At 38.4% G+C, this 20,744-nt stretch overlaps 1 protein-coding gene across 7 annotated transcripts in view; it reads left to right on the top strand.

Annotated features, from left to right (window-relative positions):
• The first annotated feature begins 1,830 nt into the window (after window positions 1–1,830).
• Window positions 1,831–20,744, top strand: part of HMCN1 (hemicentin 1) — a 454,658-nt gene continuing 435,744 nt past the window's right edge. For 5 of the 7 annotated variants that reach the window (XM_007989160.3, XM_073011673.1, XM_007989162.3 and 2 more), the window contains exon 1: window positions 1,832–2,519. In XM_007989160.3, the coding sequence (XP_007987351.3) occupies window positions 2,252–2,519 (268 nt within the window). In that variant the 5' untranslated portion in view covers window positions 1,832–2,251. Of the gene's footprint in view, window positions 2,520–20,744 lie in introns of all 7 variants that reach the window. The other 2 variants (XM_073011674.1, XM_073011672.1) reach the window with 1 other exon arrangement.

Raw genomic sequence — 20,744 nt, 5'->3', positions numbered from 1 at the left:
TAATAATCCTAAATGCTTATGTAGCTAACCACAGAACTTCAAATACATGAGCCAAAACTCATAGAACTGCAAGAAGAAATACACAAATCTGCAATTATCAGAGATTTCAATACCACTCTCAACAACTGACAGAACAAATAGGCAGAAATCACTAAGGATATAGAAGATTGGAACATTATTAAACAACTAGACCTAATTAACATTTACAGAACATTCCACCCAATAGCATTCTTTTCAAGTGCACACGGACCACTTATAGATCATTTAATCCTTAGTAGGTGGAAGCTATCATTATTCCCATTTACAATTGAGTAAACAGAGGTCTGAAAAAGTTTGGTAACCTTCTGAAGGTCACACAGTTAAATGTCACAGCTGGGCTTTGAACCCAGGGTATCTGACCCAGAACTCTTAATCACTAGGCTCTGTGGCCTCCCTTGAGCACCTGGAATAGCTCAGGTCTCAGTGACTTAGAATGAAATCCTTTTAAAATAAACAACAGAATGGGAGACTCAAATAGCATTCTCTAAATACTGCTTGGAAAGGAAGTACCTTCCCCCTTTCCTCTCATATTCCCACTCAGCCCAAATGGCCTGTCTGCTTCCTTTAAGTGACATGACTTATCGGTATCATAAACTCGGGTTCCACAGCCGCTGGGGCTGAAAAGAGACGATAGTTGTAGACTACAAAAGGTTGGTGGGAGCTGACTCTTTCTTAGGCTGCATCCCCGTCGGGTGGGCGGTCTAACATACATCCAAACAGAAATCAGGATGCCTGTTTGCCCCTCTTTAAATGCTGGGATCTGGACAACAACTCCTTTTCCAGGAAGGAAATGTGTTTTTATTCAAGTGACACAAAGAATCGTTAGATCATGGTAGACTTTCTTTGCTTATCCTCTTATCTCCGTTATTAGTACTGTAATGTACATGCAATCACAACACGGAAAAACGTTGGCCTCTCTTCCAGGGTGAGGTTTCCTTCTTGACTGGCAAGAAAATGCCATAGAGGGGAGCACCTTTCTAATGGATCTTTGGCTGAGACCTGAGACATGACTGTTCTAGGGGAGGAAATTTGAAACGGGGATATGAGTCTGCCTTACTATGCTGCGTGTAGGATTCAAACTGCTCAGCAAATGTGAATCTTCATAATACAATTAAACAATCAATTTTCTCTTTGTATGAATGCAATGTCTCACTCTTTCCCCACACCTCTCCCGCCCCTCCTCCTTGTCCTTTCTACGGGGCTTCCATCCTGTATTCACATTCCCCCCTACAATTAATGACTACCCAGTTCTTGTCTCTCATTTCCCTCATCAGCTCCTTTCCTCTTCCTGGGCGTCTTGCCCCTACAGCGTTCTCCTCCCTCCCTTCCTCGCAGTCCACGGTCTCTGAGGAGATCAAAGAGCCATAGTGTGGCTGCCTCCCAGCTGAGAGAATTTTCCAGCTCCCCCTCCTGGCTGGGCCGAGTTGTGGGCTGAGAGGTAGGAGGCTGGGCAGGGGCGTCTTGACTTCTGTGGGGAATTAGGAAAGAAGTGTCCAAAGCTGCGTTGTACACGATAGAAAAACAAAATTCCCTTTGTGCTAGTGTAGTGTCCCTCGGTTTGGGTCTTTGCCACACATTCTTGAAAGCCATTGTTTACACTAGGGTTTTGCAGGTTAGGAACGGTGCCGGTGGGAACCGAGCTGACACTGTAAGCGCTTCCCTGGCACTGAATTGACCCTACAATCAGTTGAGGGGAAAGTCACCCTCCAGGGGGGCCTCCAGAGCAAAGGAGGGAGGACGGCAACTGGCCAATCAGGAGGCGAGGCCGAGACAGGCTTCCCCTCGTCGCTCGTGAGCTGCAAACAGTGGAAAGTTGGGAACCTCAGTCGCCGGCCCAGGCGAAGAGCAGCGGCGGCGGCGAGGGCAGCGGGACTCCGGCCGCGGCGCCGCAGGCTCAGAGTTGCCCCCGGGGCATGGACCCGGCGCGCCGCCAGCACTCCGCCACAGGCTGTCCAGGGCCCGCGGGCAGATAGCCGTCCAGGAGGAAGCCGCATCCAGACAAAAGCTGCCGCATCCCTGCCCTGCCCAACCCCTGGAGGGATTCGAGTTTGGTGCTTGTCCCCGTCTGATTCTCAGCGCCAAACTTTTTGCTAGTTCAGAGATTCCAAGAGTCTGATGAGTTACTCTGAGAGGAAACCCCCTGCCTGTTGTTGAGGAGGACTAAGCACAGTGCTTAGGCGCTCAGGGGGAAAAGAAGTGGAAAAAAAAGAAAATGATTTCCAGGGAAGTTGTCCATACAGTATTCCTGTTTGCTCTTCTTTATTCTTCCCTAGCTCAAGATGCGAGCCCCCAGTCAGAGATCAGAGCTGAGGAAATTCCCGAGGGGGCCTCCACGTTGGCTTTTGTGTTTGATGTGACTGGTTCTATGTATGATGATTTAGTTCAGGTGATTGAAGGGGCTTCCAAAATTTTGGAGACATCTTTGAAAAGACCTAAGAGACCTCTTTTCAACTTTGCGTTGGTGCCTTTCCATGATCCAGGTAAGGGAAATATTTATACTTTGTCTTTGCTATGTGTCATGATTACATTATTTCTTATGCTGCGAATGAAACTGTTTGTCAGGAAGTTTCAAAACCATTTTAAAAAAATGTGCAGCTGAATATAGTTGTAACAAAGAATTGCTTGCTGGCGTCTGGGTTTGCTCATTGATACCTACTTAAATCTCAGCCCTGGTGGAGATGGCTTGTTTAGGGAACTTGTAGAGTGGTCCTCAAACCTGGAAATGTGGAGTTATGAAAAACAAAACCAAAAATCTTGGGCAACGACATCAAAACCACTTAACTCACTTAGATTTTAGAACTAAAGCATGTTTAATTGCGAAGGCAGACTTGGACACGAATTTATAGCAGCAAAGCTTTAGGGGCTAACATCCGAATTGAAAGCACACTCTGAGGATAACTCTCATTTAAGAGGGGAAAAAACCTGTTGTGTGAGACACAAGGAAGCCTGTAAGTAGTAAGTACTGGTGGAACTGAAGACATGAAAAGAAAAGAGAGAAACCAATCATTTCTTAACTGAATCTAGTCATCTTTGCACCAGGGCATCATTAGATAGGTTCACGGATGGGTATAAACATTACATCCGTGTCTCCCGCAGTAGAACTGCATGTAATTCGGAATGTCTGTGCTTTTTAAAGGTAGTTGAAGCGAAATAACTTCATTTTTGCCCTAAAGCCATGGGTTTCAGCGGCTCCACTGTAATATGATCCTATTTACTTTTTTCAGTTTCTCTTTAAAGTAGCACCTCTCTGTGAGGCTTATAGGAGCCCCCATTGCCATAGCTGAGGGTAGCCTTGCAAGGGGAGCCCTGGGGCTGGCAGTCTAATGTCCACCTGAGTTTCATTAGCACAAGTTGCTGCCCAGTTAAAGAAATAAAGCAGTGATTTCTTAACAGCCCTCCCCCACTGTTCTCCCACACTTTTCCTGCTTTTGAAATTCTCCCTTCACGAGAAGAACTTGACACAACCTCTTCACAATGAGAGTGTGATATCGGCAATCTTGAATTCTTTCCTGTGCGTTTAGCAAAGGTATATAAGTTCATATTATTGGTAGGTATTAAATATGGCAGGTTTTAACTATTAAACAATGGCACTGGGAGAAATTTAAAGAGAAATAGAACTCTCGGATTTTCATGCTCTTCAAATGATGAAAGCAATCTGTCCTCTTCTGGGATATGTAATATATGTATACACACATACACATACATACATCACATATATGTAATTACACATATTTGTAATTTCTACATTAGTTAAACATGAAATATTATTTATATTTAAATAAAGAATGATTATTTACTGTGTTTACTGTCTTAGTAAAACACGTCATATGTTGCGATTTTCAATGTATTAAATGTCAAGATGCCAACTGTGATACAGTTTGAGGTTTTTGTTATTTCGGGATACCTTGAATATGTTTCTTCTATTTGGATGAATCTGAAGTTAGCTAAAAAATGAAGTAAAATTTTGTTTTTTCTCTAACACCACGATTTTCTTTTCACCAAAGAACTCTTATGAAATTATATTGCCGTAAACAGAATACAAAAATTGCCCCAAGTTATAAATGGATACTGGACTATCCTGATATTTTGAAGTGATATGAAAAATTATTGGAATGAATTGTATTGTGGTGCCCTGCTTTTCAGTTGTTACCAAATGGTAAAGTTTGTGTATTGTTGTAGTTGACTTTCCTGTAGTTTAGCAATCATGATTTAAAGTGGGGGAAACTTGACATGCTAATAACAGATGAATGAATAAATTAGAGCTTTTCTAATATGAGAAAATGGTTAGTTTAAATTGGTTTCATAAACTTAATTGTGTATATAATTAAACAGAATTATTAATTCTGTTTACATTGTGATTCAAAGTAGAGAGAAGTGGCCAAATGTTTATGTTATGTAAGGCTATTTAAAATATAATATTTTTCAAGATAAAGAGAGAAATTGAAGTTAAAACATACTGTTAACATTAGTATTTACTTTACTAGATTGTGGTACTTTATTTGTGTGATATCTTTCCTCTGTGTGTGTATGTGTGTATAATTCTTAAGAGTTTTTGGCCTCTTTGTGTGTGTTTTTTTTTTTTAGACAGGGTCTCACTCTGTCACCCAGACTGGAGTACAGTGGCACTATCATGGCTCACTGTAGCCTCAACCTCCTAGGCTCAAGCAGTCCTCTCACCTCAGCCTCCCAAGTAGGTGGGGCTACAGGCACATGCCACCACACTTGACTATTTTATTCGCAGAGACAGGGGTTCCACTATGTTGCCCAGGTTGGTCTTGAACTCTTGGTCTCAAGTGATTCTCCTGCCTTGGCCTCCCAAAGTGCTGGGATTATAGGCATGAGCATCTTGGAATGACAGGAAGGACCTTAAATGGGAATTGGCTGTCTTAGTGAGTGACATTAGAAAAGTACATTTACTGTTTGAGTGTTAATATCATCAACTATATAAATTGACAGAATTCTATGTGAATATCTCTAAGGTCTCCTCTAATTGTGACAGTTAATGACTCTGTTTTACATATGGTTGTTTTCATAGTCCCTAACACATATTTCTATGGTTGAGTGACACAACCAACATGGAAAGAAATAACGTATGGGATTTAATATGATTATATAATAATCTTGAATGCTTATAAGCCCTTGGACATCTATCACATTTAGCTAGATGAAATAATGGATACATTCTGGGATATATTCTATGTCTTTTGATATAAACCTTTAGATCTTTGCAGATGTTTGCTTTGGAGCCCTGCATTACAGTTTAGAGCAAGGTGTGTGTTTGCAGATGGAGTAAATTTAAAACACATGGAACACATAGGTGTAGAGGAGGCAGGATGTCTAACAAGTTGAAAATGAAATAAGACCATTCAGAATACGTGCATGTAAGAAGCACTGTGTTGAACTAGCAGCACATGTGTCTAGAGTAGGAGGAGGTACCAGAGATGACCAGGGGTCATGGAAAGGCGAGCCAACCTTTTGATTTTGATGTAACTTAACTATGGTTAAGATGGATTTTCCACTTTCACAATCACAGTTAATGTATTGATTTTTAATGGTTTTGTTGAGATGTAATCCCCTTACCATACAATTCATCCACTTAAAATGTACAATTTGATGCTTTTTAATATATTTACAGATAGGTGCAAACATTGCGACAGTCCATTGTAGACATCTTTATTACCACAAAACCAAATCCCATACCCTTCAGCTATCAGTCCCCTATACCCCAATCATCTTCCCCTCAGTCCCGGCCAGCCACTAATCTATTTTTTTGCTTCTATAGATTTTTCTGTTCTGAACTTTTATACAAGTAGAATCATATTCTATGAGGTCTTTTATGACTGCCTTCTTTCACTTTAGCATAACATTTTCAACATTCATCCATGTTGTAGCATGTATTAGCACTTCATTCCCCTTTTTATAGCCAAATAATATTCCATTGAATGATACACCACATTTTCTTTATCTGTTAGTCCATGATGGATATTTGAGTTGTTTCCACCTTTTGAAACATTATTGTGAACAATGCTCCCATACATATTCATGTACAAGTTTCTGTGTAGACAGTCATTTTCATTTCTTTTGGGTATATACCTGGAAGTGGAATTGCTGGGTCATAGTAACTCTATGTTTAATTGTTTGAGAAACTGCCAAGCTGTTTTCCAAAGCAGCTGTACCATTTTATATTCCCACTAGCAGTGTGTTAGGGTTCCGATTTCTTCACATCCTCCTCAATATATTACGATTATTATCATTATTTGAAAAATGCACAGGTTCTTTGTTATATCACATAGATTTATAAGGCTCTTATTACTTATAGTTAAAATAATTAAAAAAAATAGAAAGTAAAGTCATTCTGGAGATTATTCTTTTTATGTAGCATACAACTTCTTTTTTTCTTCCAACTTTCATTTTAGGTTCAGGGGCCACATGTGCAGGCTTGTTACATGGGTAAATTGTGTGTCATTGGGGTTTGGTGTACAAATGATTTCATCATCCAGGTAGTGAGCGTAGTACCTGATAGCTTTTCAATTCTCATCCTCCTCCTATCCTCTCATCTCAAGTAAGTTCCAGTGTCTGTCTACCTCTTAGTGTACATGTGTACTCAGTGTTTAGCCCCTACTTATAAGTGAAAACATATGGCATTTGGTTTTCTGTTCCTGCATTAATATGCTTAGGATAATGGCCTCCAGCTGTATCCATGTTACCGAAAAGGACATGATTTCACTCTTTCTTATGGCTGTGTAGTATTCCATGGGGTATCTGTACCATATTTTCTTTGTCTAGTCCATCATTAATGGGCATCTAGGTTGATTCCATGTCTTTGCTAGTGCAACATGCTGTTATTGAAATTTTTGATTCTTATGTATTAATTTTTACTGTGCTTTTTACATAACACTCAAAATGTATTCCTCTCTTCCTTGAAATGCAATGTTGAGGAGGGCTGATCATCTCTCTTTCACTATAGCTTCTTTTATCACTCACTCTCTTATATCCCCTCCTCTCTTTAAGGCAGGTACCAGAGACAGGAGGAGAGAGAACAGGACAGTATGTTTTAATGAGTTACTTCATAGAAAGAAAACTCTTTTTTTCTTCTCTTTCACAATTGTGTCTCCACTTTCTTCCCAGGATATCTTATGTGAGTCTTCATGCATGCATTCATTCATTCACTCACCTATGTTTCAGACCTTGCTTCACATGAAAGGGAGTAAAACAGATAAAAGCTCCTACATTCATGAGCTTACATTCTGTTGCAGGGGTGGGGAGTGACACAAGCAATAAAGAAAACAATTAAAATATATATGGTATTTTTGATGATGATAATTGGTATGGAGAAAATAAAAAGCAGGAAAAGCGATGGGGAGTTTGAGGTGGATTGAAGATGTTGGGATTTTAAATATGATCATTAGGGAAATCTTCAGTTGAAAAGTCACATTTGATCAAAGACTTGAAGGAGGTGAGAGAGGGAGAAATGAGGATATCTATGGAAAGAATGTTATAGGTGGAGAAACAATAAATGAAAAACTCTCCTGATAAGAGCATCCTGACATGTTCAGGGAACAGTGAAAAGACCAGGGTCTGGAATACAATGAGTGATAGGAAGAAGTTAGAGGGTGAAGTCAGAAATATGTTGAGTCATTTCAGGAAAGGGCTCGTAGTCCATTGTGACTTTGGTTTTTACTCTGAGTGAGATGGGTTGCCATTTTAGGGTTCTGAACATAGAAGTGACATGATCTGACTTATGCATCTACATAATCATTCTGTTTGAGAATAGTTGGAACAGAGCAAGGACAGAAACAGGGAGAATAGACAAGACACTATTGTATAATTCAGACAAAACAAGATGGCATATCTTGCATGAAGTTGGTGGCTGTGGGAGGTGTGAGAAATAATTGGATTTTCTGTATATTTTGAAGATGAATCCAAAAGGATTTAATGAAGAACTGGATGTGAGGTCTTAGAAAAATAAAGAAGACAAGACAGGTTCTGAGGATTTGGCTTGAATGATGTTATGGTTTGGATGTGGTTTTTTCATGCCAAAAATTTTATGTGGAAATTTGATACCCAATGTGTCAGTGTTGGGAGGCAGGACCTAGTAGGAAGTGTTTAGGTAGATCCCTCATGGACAGGTTAATGTCTTCCCTTGAGGGCAAGTTCTTGCTCTTTTTTTTTTTTTTTTTTTTTTTGAGACGGAGTCTTGCTCTGTAGCCCGGGCTGGACTGCAGTGGCCGGATCTCAGCTCACTGCAAGCTCCGCCTCCCGGGTTTACGCCATTCTCCTGCCTCAGCCTCCGGAGTAGCTGGGACTACAGGCGCCCGCCACCTCGCCCGGCTAGTTTTTTGTATTTTTAGTAGAGACGGGGTTTCACCGTGTTAGCCAGGATGGTCTCGATCTCCTGACCTCGTGATCCGCCCGTCTCGGCCTCCCAAAGTGCTGGGATTACAGGCTTGAGCCACCGCGCCCGGCCAGTTCTTGCTCTTATGTGAATAGATTAGTTCCTTTTAAGAGTAAGTTGATTGAGTGTGTGGGGGGGGAGGAGCTCAGTGTTTCACACCTGTAATCCCAGCATTTTGGGAGACTGAGGCAGACAGATTACTTGAGGTCAGCAGTTCAAGACCAGCCTGGCCAACATGGTGAAACCCCGTCTCCACTAAAAATACAAAATTAGCTGGGTATGGTGGCACGTGCCCGTAGTCTCAGCTCCTTGGGAAGCTGAGGCAGGAAAATCACTTGAACCCTGGAGGCAGAGGTTACAGTGAGCTGAGATTACACTATTGCACTTAAGCCTGGGCAATAGAGCAGACTCCATCTCAAAAAAAAAAAAAAAAAAAAAAAAAAAAAAAAAAAAAAAGAGCAAGTTGTTTAAAAGAGTCTGGCTTCCTTGGTTTTTCTCTCTTGCTTCTTCTTTTGCCATGTGATCTCTTTGCAATGCCCCACCTCCCTTCCATCATCCACTATGAGTGGAAGCAGCATGAGGCCCTCACCAGTTGCAGCTGCCCAATTTTGAACTTTCCAGTCACCAGAATCATGAGCCCAGTACACCATTTTTCTTTAAAAATTACCTAGCCTAAAGCATTCTGTTATAACTACAGTGAATGGACTAAGACAAGTGAATAGAAGTGTAGCTTGGCCTTTCACTGAGATGGAGAAGAATGAGCAAGAAGCAGGTTTGATAAAGGGTGGTAGGATGAAGTTTTGATTTTTAGGTGTTAAAGTCTGAGATGCCTTTTGATACTCAAGTAGAGATAAGAAGATAGTTGGATACGTGAGATTTAAGTTCCAGGGGAGATGTCTTGGGATCCAATGACATACATGTAGATGATATTTAGGACAATTAGACTAGATGAGATCGTTAAGGGGGACTGACTATAAATGAAGAAGAGAAGAGGTCTGAGAACCTAGCCCTGGTTCTCCAAGGTTTAGCAGTCAGATAGATGAGGATGAATCAGCAAAGCAGCCCAAGAGATTGAACTCAGGGTAGGAGGAGAAGAGTATGTTATACTAGAAGTCAAGGAACTGTTTCAAAGAAGAACTAATTGGTCACTTAAAAGGAGGATCAAGATTTGGCTAATCAGTTTAGCAATGTGGAAGTCATTGGTGACTCAACAAGAACAGTTTCACGGAGGAGATGGGAGTGAAAGCCTGTTTGGAGAGAATTCAAAGAGAATGGGAAAAGAGGATTTGGAAATCTTTGTAATTATATTGCCGGGTCCAACTACTGGAACAGTTGCTTTGTTCAGAGGCTAAAATTGAACTTAGTTTTGATAAACGATTCAACCAGTATTTTATGAAATACAAATAAAAATAAAAAGAACATCCAGTTTGGAACAGAAGACTTGTGTTCTTTTCCTTATTCTTGTCACTTCAGCAAATCATTTAACCTTGCTCAAGTCTCTGTTTCTCCATCTAAAAAATTAGTGCACTGGTAGGTTATTATCAAAGTCCATGATTTACATCATTATAATATAGAGAAAAGTAAGCGACTATAAAGAGGTTCAAAGTAGCAAGGACTTGATTCGTTGGGAGAAATATTGGCGTTATGTATCTTTGTATATAAAAATTTTCACTTTAATACAGTTCATCAGCCTTCAATAACTTTGTATAGTTTGGCTGTACCTACACAGTGTTAAGAAAATCCTCCAGGATTTTTTTTTTGGTAAAATCATTCTCTTAGAATATTTTTCTGAGTGATAGCAAGATCATTTGAAACTATAATGAATAGAAAGATTTTTACATGGAAGATATTACACATTTGGACCTTGACAACCTATACACATCTATATGAACTGAACTTCAAATTGAAATGTTTTCAGTTTCAATATGTATAGGGAAAAGAACCAAAAAGTTAGTCTCTGTGCCTCTCGCACATCCTACAGGAAGGAGGATTTTCATGAGAAAAATGATTGGTCTGTTATGTCCAAGAGAAATTCAACTGAACGGAATGCACTAAACTTTAAGAGTTAGAGACTTTGGACAAGGGCAACTCTTCTTTCTTAGGATAATAAATATTTCAACTTTGGTGAGTGAGTTTTATGTCACTGGATGTCTCCTGAGGATGTGTAGAGGTGTTTTGCTATGCATAACAAATACTTTCTCTTAAAGTATAGGGACCAAAGTTTGGTAAATCAGATATTTTAAATGTGTTAGGGATGTTTCCCATTTAACAGAATCCTCTGTGACTCCCAAGAAATGAAGTATTTTTCCCCCCCTTGTTGATTAGTTAAGGAATAGCCTTCTACTTTATTGTTGATAAATCAGAATTTGACATTGCTTATGATTTGTTTCTGATCACACAGACAATAACCATTCTTGATGATCTTTATAATTTTGCTTACTCATCTTTCTCCCTGACTAGACATTAAGCTCCAAAAGACTACTTGATTCACCTTACAGCCACACAATAGACACTCAAGAAATGTTTCATGAATGAGTGAATGAATGCTGCAGACAAAAACTGATAATTTCTCTGGGTATTTTTATCCTGCCTTTCATATCTATGATTTTACTTTTTCACTCATAAGTAGAAGAATACATTTTACAACATAATAATTTGCTAATTAGGCCTTTTTGGTGATAATGTATTTCCCATCCAAGCTTGAATATGAAATGGAAGGATAATTATGTCCCAGATAATGCCTGACTGAGTCTTGGGTAGTGACTGAATGTTTCTAAAGTAGGTGATTTTGTTGGGGATTTTAATGCAGTCTGGAATGTTTCAGCTGTATGCTATAAGGCAGTCTGCCTACCTTCCAATTTTAACTGGACTGACCAAAGGAGTGTTAGAACAATTAAACTGATTTCCAAGGTGCACTGTGCAACCAGAGGACCCGTGTTGTAGGTCTTCTCACAAATCTACAGGGATTCTCAACCTTGGTTTTTGTGGTTTCTGATAATTCCATGAGGAGTCTTCATCACTGTGGAGAATAGGAAAAATTTAAAAATGGACTTATGTCAACTATAAGATGTGATGCTATCAGTGTTTCCTACCTTAGTGATGCTACCGTGGTTAAGTAAAACATTATATGTGAAAGTCATTTAAAAGTACCATAGAACAAATGGTGTTGCTGTAACTTATTTGTCTATAAATATTGAATAGGTACTGGAAGGAAGGCAATTATCAAGGAAAATAGTACAACACTTATATAGTCAGACTAATAAAATAAATAGAAAAAGATTCTACTCGATGACTTGACTGTTAACCTATAGGCAAAGGATGATTCAAACTAGTTCAGTTATATAACTACTCTAATATATTTCCATATATTCAGTGCTTTGAGAAGCATGTATGCTTTACTATATTATCCCTTTGAGCCCTAGGCTCAATTGGAGCCTCATAATTGGAAAACTAGCAAGAGAATCTAAAACGTCAAAGATAAGCCATTAGATCCATTCATTCATTCAGTTATTTACTCTGTCAATTACAGACTTCTTACCATCTGTCAGGGACTATGCTAGATGCTCTTGATTCAAGTCTATGAGAAATAGGGCAAGATAAATTACAATATACAATACTATGCTACCTTTTATAGCAGTAGGAAGCATAGGGTGCTGTGCAGACCCAGAGCAGTGCATCTGATACTGAATTAAGATGGTGGTGGTCAGCAAAGGTTTTCTGGAAGAGTTGTGGCCTGGACTGAAATCTGAAGAAAGTGCATGAATAAAAGCAGTTTAATCAAGCATTGAGGAGTTTGGATTTCATCCTGAAAGCTATCAGGAGCCTGGAAGGATTATAAGTAAGGAGTGACATGATTGGGTTTTTATTTTAGATCTCTATCTCCTGGATGGATTGGAACAAGGGAATCCTGAGAGCTGGGAGATGAAATGTGAGGCCATCACAGTTCAGGGGGAAACATTGAGGGGACTTGGGTGTAGAGATAAGAGGATAGATTTCTGAGCTATTAAGAATGTCCAATGGACTGCACATGGTCCTAAGAATGTTAAAAAAAAAAAAAAAGAGAAATATAATTGCCTTTTGGAGGTTAAAATTTGAAATTAGCATATGATGGAAGAGAAAAGATATGCAAAGTTAGCTTTAAGACACAACGTTACTCCCAGGCCAGTAAGTGCTGATAGCAAGCTCCTTATATATTAACTTATCCAAGATAAAATGTCAACCTAAAGTTTAGGGAATCGGCAATGAAAAAGAGAGTCACAGAAACAGACTGAAGCAGTGTACAGCCAAGTTCTAACTAGGGTTCAGGATGTTAGTTCATTCTATACTTGAATAACCAGCCCACGCATCAGCAGTCTTTCTAACTGTGGTGATAGACTGTTTATCCTTATAAATATGTAATGATGTCATTACATATTTGGATCATAATATTAACTCTCCTTTTTCTGGTTGAATGCTCACCAAATAGCCTCCTGCAAATGTAACCTCATGCACTTTCCTTATGGGGAGAGAAGGCTGTAGTCAGACTGGCACATACATCAGGTTCACCAGGCAGTTATATTTCTCATTGTTAACTCATATTTTGGCACACTAGTCATATCCATCAGTCTCTTTTGTTTAAAATATTCTGACAGTGTCAAGTTCAAGTTTCTGAATTTGCAAGTCCAAGAGCCAGTCCTTGATCAATGATGGTGAATTTATCAAAGTCTCTCTGTGTGGATCTGTTTGGGTGGCCTGTCTGTCTCCAGGTATCACTCCTCAGCATTTCCAACTGTCAGTGTTAGTATGACTAGTGCCAAGTAGCTGTTCTGTCCACTTGAAACTTACATAGATGACAACTGAAGCCATCGGAATAAATGAGATCATCCAAGGAGAGAGTGCAGACTGAGAAAAGGAAGGAGACAGGATAGAACTTAGAGAACACAGTCATTTAAAAGAAGACAGAAAAAGAGAAGTTCATTATGGACTCTGGAAAAGGGAGTCCAGGAAGATAGGGAGAAAAACAGGAATGAGTAGTGTTTGGAAATCTAAAAAGTTGTTAGTTCTAAGCAGGAGAAGTTGTCAACTCTGTGCATTATAGAGTTACTGAAAATAAAGGGTAAACAATATGGAGCTAATTAGGACAGTTTTACTGGAGTTGTGGTGCTTCCATAGAAGACTAAAATGATGAGTTAAGAAAATGGAGTTGGTGAGTACAGTATGTTTCTTTCATGAAAGAAAAGCATAGGCCCTGGAATCTGAGGTTTGGTTTGGAAGTCTGACTCCACCAATTACTTGCTGTGTGATCTTAAGTTCTTTGTGCTTCCGTTTCAGTAAGCCCAAGAAGACAGGGCATACTCCTAGGGCTGCCATAGCAAACTATCACAAAATGTGTGACTTAAACAGTAGAAATTTATTGTCTCACATTTCTAAAGGCTGGAAGTCCAAAATCAAGATGTTGGTAGGGTAGTGAAGACTGTGAGGACAAATCTGTTTCATGCCTCTCCCCTAACTTCTGGTGGTTTGCTGGCAATCTTTAGCGTTCCTTGGCTTGTGGATACATCACCCTTATCTCTGCCTTTGTCTTCACATGGTGTTCTCTTTGTGTGCTGTGTCAGATTTTCCTTTTCCTTTTCCTTTTTTTTTTCTTTTGTGAGAGAGAGTCTCACTCTGTTGCCCAGGCTACAATGCAATGGCGTGATCTCAGCTCACTGCAACTTCTGCCTCCCAGGTTCTAGCGATTCTTCCTGCCTCAGCCTCCCAAGTAGCTGGGATTACAGATGGCCCCCACCATGTCCAGCTAAGTTTTTGTATTTTTGGTAGAGGTGGGGTTTCGCCATGTTGGCCAGGCTTGTCTCAAACTCCTGACCTCAGGAGATCCGCCCGCCTGGGCTTCCCAAAGTGTTGGGATTACAGGCGTGAGCCACCGCAACTGGCCAAATTTTCCTTTTTTGTGAGGACACCAGTCATATTGGATTAGCAGCCCATGATACTCCAATGTGGTCGCCTCTTAATTACATCTGCAAAGACTATTTACAAAGAAGGTCACATTCTGAGGTGCTGGAGGATAGGACTTTAACATATGAATTTTTGGAGGACATAATTCAACTCACAGCAGATCACTTAGCAATTAACATTAAAAAACCAAAAGTGTAATTCTTTTACTAGGGAAACTCTGTTCTAAAATTTCGGATCAAAATGCTTGCATTAGGGAATATCATAGACTCTAAACTCTGATTTCTTTTATTGGATAGGGACAGAGTTCTCAGTGGCAGTTATGGAGACAGGCATTAATGTTTGAGGTGCTATTTAAGTCCTCAAAATAATTTGTATTGTTAAAAACCTGTTACTTTTTTTTTTTTTGGAGACAGAGTTTTACTTCATTACCCAGGCTGGAGTGCAGTGGCATGATCTCGGCTCACTGCAACCTCCACCTCCTTGGTTCAAGCAATTCTCATGACTTAGCCTCCCAAGTAGCTGGACCTACAGGTGCATGCTACCACACCGGGCTAATTTTTTGTGTTTTTGATACAGACGGGGTTTCACCATGTTGGCCAGATTGGTCTCGAACTCCTGACCTCAAGTGATCCACCTGCCTTGACCTCCCAAAGTGCTGGGATTATAGGCATGAGCCAACACACCTGGCCCTGTTACTTTTAAGCATGTATTTAATAAAGTTGTATTTAATCTTTTGTTGGTGATGTTGAGATATTTAATTTTGAGATGGGGAAAATTACATGGAGCTAGGAATTCTGGGAATTATGTATGGGTTCTAAAATATTTTGACATTGTATACTCCCAGCTTTCTTTTCTTCAAAACATTAAACACTAAATGGAGCAATTTTTCCATTAGCACCATGTCTCTGATAACTTCGCTTTAAGCACTGTTTTATAGCAGGTGGAAGGAATTCCTTGATGTTCTCAGGCTATAAGGCATGCTGATTACCACCAAAAGTGCTTCAGGGTAACCTTTATGCTCTTGCCAAGTTCTGACAGGGAGAGAGTGAAGTGAGAAGCATGGGTGATGGGGAGGAGATAAATACAAAAAAGAGTACTTAAAATTTTTTTTCTTTTTTTTTACAAATAGAAGGTCAAGAAAATACATTATTTCACTAAGTAATAGAGAACAAAATTTTAAAAAGATATTGTGCTATCTGGAATTTCAGTTTTTAAAATTCAAAGCAAAGTCTGTTATGCTTTTTGTTTAGCTCCTTATTTTCACTTCAAAGCCTTTTACTAGAGCACACAGAAAACCTCATTTCTATTGTTTTCATATTCCCCAGAGGGTCTTCCCTGCTCTTCTTAGGTGAACATGCTCACCTCCTTGATCAGGTCATCACACTTTTGCCTTGAAGTTTTCTCTCCAGCCACACCCTATGTTGGAATGTCCCCTATGTGTAGGACAATGTCTCACTCATAATCAAAAGAGTTTCCAAAATTTCACATCTCCCAAGGAACTTTCCTGGAATATTAGAAAAGTGTCATTCTGTTTAATATTGAGATCCCTTTCTATATTTATTGTATTTCATAGACTTACTTTGTGCCTTTGACAATATTACCCCTTCTTAATCCTTCTACATCATAATGAAAATTAACAAGGGATTTGATTTATTTTGACAAAGTAAAATTTAGTAGAGTTAGAATAGCATAGATTTTGAGTGAATGGATTCTAGTATCAAATAGACCAGCATTTGATTATTAGTAAGTTACTAACTTCTTAAAGCCTTAGTTTCCTTATCATTAAAGTGAGTATCAGTAAAGTGAGAATAACAGTCATACTTCCTTTGCAGAATTGTTATAAGGCTTAGAAGAAAAAATCCATGTAAAGCTTTTGGTGCAAAACCTGACACAAACCCAAGAGTGTCCTATAAGGGAAATAACACTCGACCTCAAGAGTCAAAACACTTGAGTACTGGCTCTGTATCTGGGCAAGTAACTAGACTCTTAGAACCTCAGTTTCTTTCTGCATAAAATAAGGATAAAACCAGTTTTGTGTACTGATAAATGTTAAATCTCTGGCTCTGGAGTTTGGGGTAGGGAGAGGGCTTTATTTGTAGCATTTGCCAGTTTGTATGAGGTTGTTACTCCTCCATGGCCAATTTCAAACACCAACATGAAGCCTGGATATAGAGTTGGGAAGAGGTGTGCACAATCATCTCTCATTCACCACCTAAAATTCCCTCCACAAAGAAGGATATTTATGTTTCAGTGAGTCTGTGTACTATTTGTGAAAGGACTTAGTGTAATTGTCATTCACAAAATGTTAGTTTAATTGTGCTTGGAAAAGTCTATTACAAGGGTAGAGTTGGTGAGAGTAGAATTAGTTCTGTGATGGAGAAAGCAGATTGAGTGTTTTCTTTTTCATGATGGTTTTGAGAAGTTTCAACATTAAATGCCCAGTGAGGCTAGGCAGGCAACACCAATACAAAAGTGGGACAAGGAGGAACCTACTGCCTGCTTAAATCTTCATGGGGCATCTAATAGGTACTTCACATTTATCATCAACCCTCCCACCCTACATGTGTCTTCTCCAGTGTTCCCCATCTCAGTACAGGGCCACATTTTCTTACTTATTTAGGAGAAGGCCCTTTGAGACCTCCTGTGCTCATCTCATTCTTTCACATCCTGCATCTGATCCCTCCACAAATTATTTTCACTCTGCCTTCAAGATCATTTTAAATTTGACCAGTTCTCATCTCCCTCTACAGGTACTCCTCTAGCTGAGCCACTTTAACTGGTCTCGCTGCTGTTCTCCCCAGAGCTGTCAGAAGGATCCTTTTAAAATGAAAGAAAGATGTAATTATTCCCAGCTTCCCTTTCTGATGTCCTTATTCACATTACTTTTAGCATATTGGCCTCTTCATTGTTTTTTACATGTCAGGCACTGTTCCTCTCCAGAGCCATTACCCTTGCTGTTCCCTCTTTCCTCAGACCCTTGATTTGCATGACTGGCACATCACTTCATATGGCTCTTGGCTAAAAGTCACCTCCTAAGGGAAGCTTTCCCTGACTACCCATCTAACATAGTTCTGCACATGAGTCTGTCTTGTTAACCTGCTTTATTTTTCTTTATAGAATTTAGCACTGGTTGTCTGTAAAGATGATGTGAATTGGTTCATTTAAATTCTATCTTCCTGACTATATATAAACTCCATGAGGGCAGGAACTTAATTTTCATGACTGTATTTGGTAGAGCCTCATGTAAGTTTCCTGGCATACAGAAGGCACTCAATAAAGTGAGTGCCTTCTTTTATTTAAAGAAAGAATGAATTTTTTGTATTCTTTTTGTACTAAAAAAAAAAGTTCTAATCATTTTGTGTAGAGTTCTACCTATGTCCAAAAGATCAAACTTTTTATGTTGCTCAAATATTCTCTTTATCAGTTATTGCATAATTGATCTATCAGGTTTTTAAAAAAGTTATATTAAATGTTCCCATTGCGATTATGGTTTTGTTAATTTCTCTTTATAATTCCAGTCAATTTTGGGTGTAAAGGCCATGTTGGTAGGTATGTACTGGCTAAGAATTGTTTTATCTTTCTAGTGAATTGTTCATTTTATCTTTAAATATATGGCCATTTTAATCTCTAATGGTACTATTTGCCTTTAAATGCACTTTGCTGGATATTAATAATACTGTTCCATATCTGATTGGTATTTATCAAATACATTTTCCCTTCCTTTATTTTCAAACCATTTTTATAGTCAAATTTAATCCTGTTACTTTTATTGTGATTTTTAATATAGACTTATTTCTATGATCTTATTTTATGTTTTCTGTTTACTGTGATTTTTGTTGATCTTTCCCCCTCTTTTCCTACTGTTGAGTTTTTTTAAAATTCTGTTTTTTCCTCCTCCTGTTGGCTTAGAAATTACACATTGCATCATTCTCTTTTAAAAATGCTTATTCTTGATTTGGTTGTCTTGAAGTTAATCACTGTTTTTATGCTTCTGTGTAGCATAAGGATCTTAAGGGGCTTTATTCTGATCACCTTCCTCCTACTCTCTGTAGTATGGGTATTTCACTTTGTTTTTAAACACACCCAAATTAGTCATTTTGTTTACATAGTCAGTGTTTCCTTAGATTTAACTTGTCTCTTGATTTCTTTACTCATTGTTGCTTCTAGCTCCCTACTCCTTCATTTTGGATTCTTATTCCCCCACCAACCCTATGCATTCTTTACATTCTCTAGTAGTTTTTTCAGGGATGACATACAAGTAGGAGATCCTTTTGGTCTTTATTTGAGAATCTATGTGTACTTCTTTCTTGATTAGTAGTTTAGTTAGGTGTAAAATTCTATATCTAACTTAGCCCATTGACGATAGCATTTTATTGTTTTCTGACTTCTTTTGTTGTTGTCTTCTTTCAGTCTAATTTTTGTCCCTGTTTAGGTAAGCTGTGTTTTCTCTGTGGTTATTTTAAAATTATCTCTGTCTTCCTATTTCTGCAGTGCCTTATTCAGTGTCTAAGCATAGTTCTGATTTTGTCTTTCCTGCCTGGAACCTGGTTTGCCTCCCCAACTCACTCAGATTTTTATTAAATTCTGGACAATTCTTATCTTTCAGTTATTTCCTCTCCACATTGTCTGTAATCTCCCCTTTATAAAACCTTGTTGAGTGTATTTTATATCTTCTCATTCTCTAAGCCTTTTTACCTTTCATATTTTCTGTTTTTTTCTCTTTGCTACATTTGGGGTGATTTCCTCAAATCTTTCATATGTTTCTCTTCAGTTCTGTCCAATTTACTCTTTAAGCCATCCATTGAGTTTTCAATTTCAATGATCATAGTTGTTTTGTTTTTTTTTCCAGAAGTTTCATTCGGTTCCTTTTCAAATCTGCTTATTTTATTTTTTTATAATACGCTCTATATTACTAGAGTCTCATATTGTTCTATTATTTCTACTTCTTACGGTGGTGCAAATTCTCCCATCTATTTGGTCTACTAATTCTCTGTCATTGTGGTTTATTTCCTCGTGTGGTTGCTAATTGCCTCCTGTCAGTGCATCTTGAACAGGGAGTCTGGTGCACCTTGGCTTGTGCACTACTAATCTTTCTACAGAGGGGTTTGCATTTGCTTTTGTTGGGATTCCAAAATTAGCCTGTGGACTAATTTTTGGGCTTTGGATTCCAGTACCATACAGCTAGTATAACCTCTATTATCTGTTACATGTTTCTGGCTTAGGGTTTCAATTTCTGTCAGGAGATTTTTTTGACAGATGGCAAGCTTTCTTGACAGTTTTTTTTGAGTTAGTGAGAGGAATTCTTCCGTGTTTTACTGATAGGGCTCAGCTTTATAAAAGAGTACTCTATTGTAGCTCTCTGACCCAAAAATGCTGATACCATAAAAATCGTGCCCACATGGACATTAACACTTTAAAATAATCAAATCCTATGTCAGGATTTTTGTACTGCTGTGGTGACAATTGAAGTTTATTTCTGTTTTGAGCTTCTTTTTTATTTTGGACATTGAGATATTTCCCCTTATTCTTACCACCCCATCGTAACTATTTATTAAAAAGGAAATTCTGTATTTTGCCCAGTGTTTCTGTTTTGGAGGAAGACTGTCTTCCATGTCAACTTAATCTGTCATGTTACTGAAAGGTCACTTCTCATATCATCACACATTTCCTTGCCTCTATATTCTTTCCTTATGTCCAGATTTCTCCCTTTCAAACACAGGTCTTTCTCATAGTAAACTATTTGCTTACACAGAAAACTGTAGGCCCAGGTGATTTCTCAGAAGATCTTTACCAAATATTCAAGGAAAAATAATTATAACTATACTGAACTACTTCCTGGCAATAGAAAAAAGGTAATACTTCCCATTAGGCTAGCATAACCCGGGTACCAAATAATCTGATATGAATGTTACAAGAAAGAAAAATTATAGGTCAACTTCCTTTAGAAACCTGGAGGCAAAAATTCCCAATTCAATATTAGCAAACCAATCCAGCAATATATGAAAAGGAGCAGACGTAATGACCAGGTTGTTTTTATCCCAAGAATAAAAAGATTAGTTTAACACTAGAAAACAAATAATTATACTAGTAGATAAAAAAAGAAAAATCATATGATCATCTAAATAGTTACATAAATAGTATTTTATATAATTATATATTCATTTATTAGCAAACAAAGAAACAAGCAACTCTTACCCAACTAGAAATATACAATAACTTCTCTAATCTAAAAATAATTCCTCAAAAAACTCAAAAATAGTCATCATATTTGATGGTTAAACTAAACTTTTTCCCTTTGGAATTGTAATGAAGATAAAAAGTAGCGTAAAGAAAGTTTAACTCTGGTGTATCTATACCAATGGCTCAGTTTTCATTT

This window comes from Chlorocebus sabaeus, chromosome 25 (assembly GCF_047675955.1).
Source record: "Chlorocebus sabaeus isolate Y175 chromosome 25, mChlSab1.0.hap1, whole genome shotgun sequence".
Classification (NCBI taxonomy): Eukaryota; Metazoa; Chordata; class Mammalia; order Primates; family Cercopithecidae; genus Chlorocebus; species Chlorocebus sabaeus.
The sequence above is the reverse complement of the archived record's forward strand: the minus strand, read 5'-3'. Positions and strand labels throughout refer to the sequence as shown.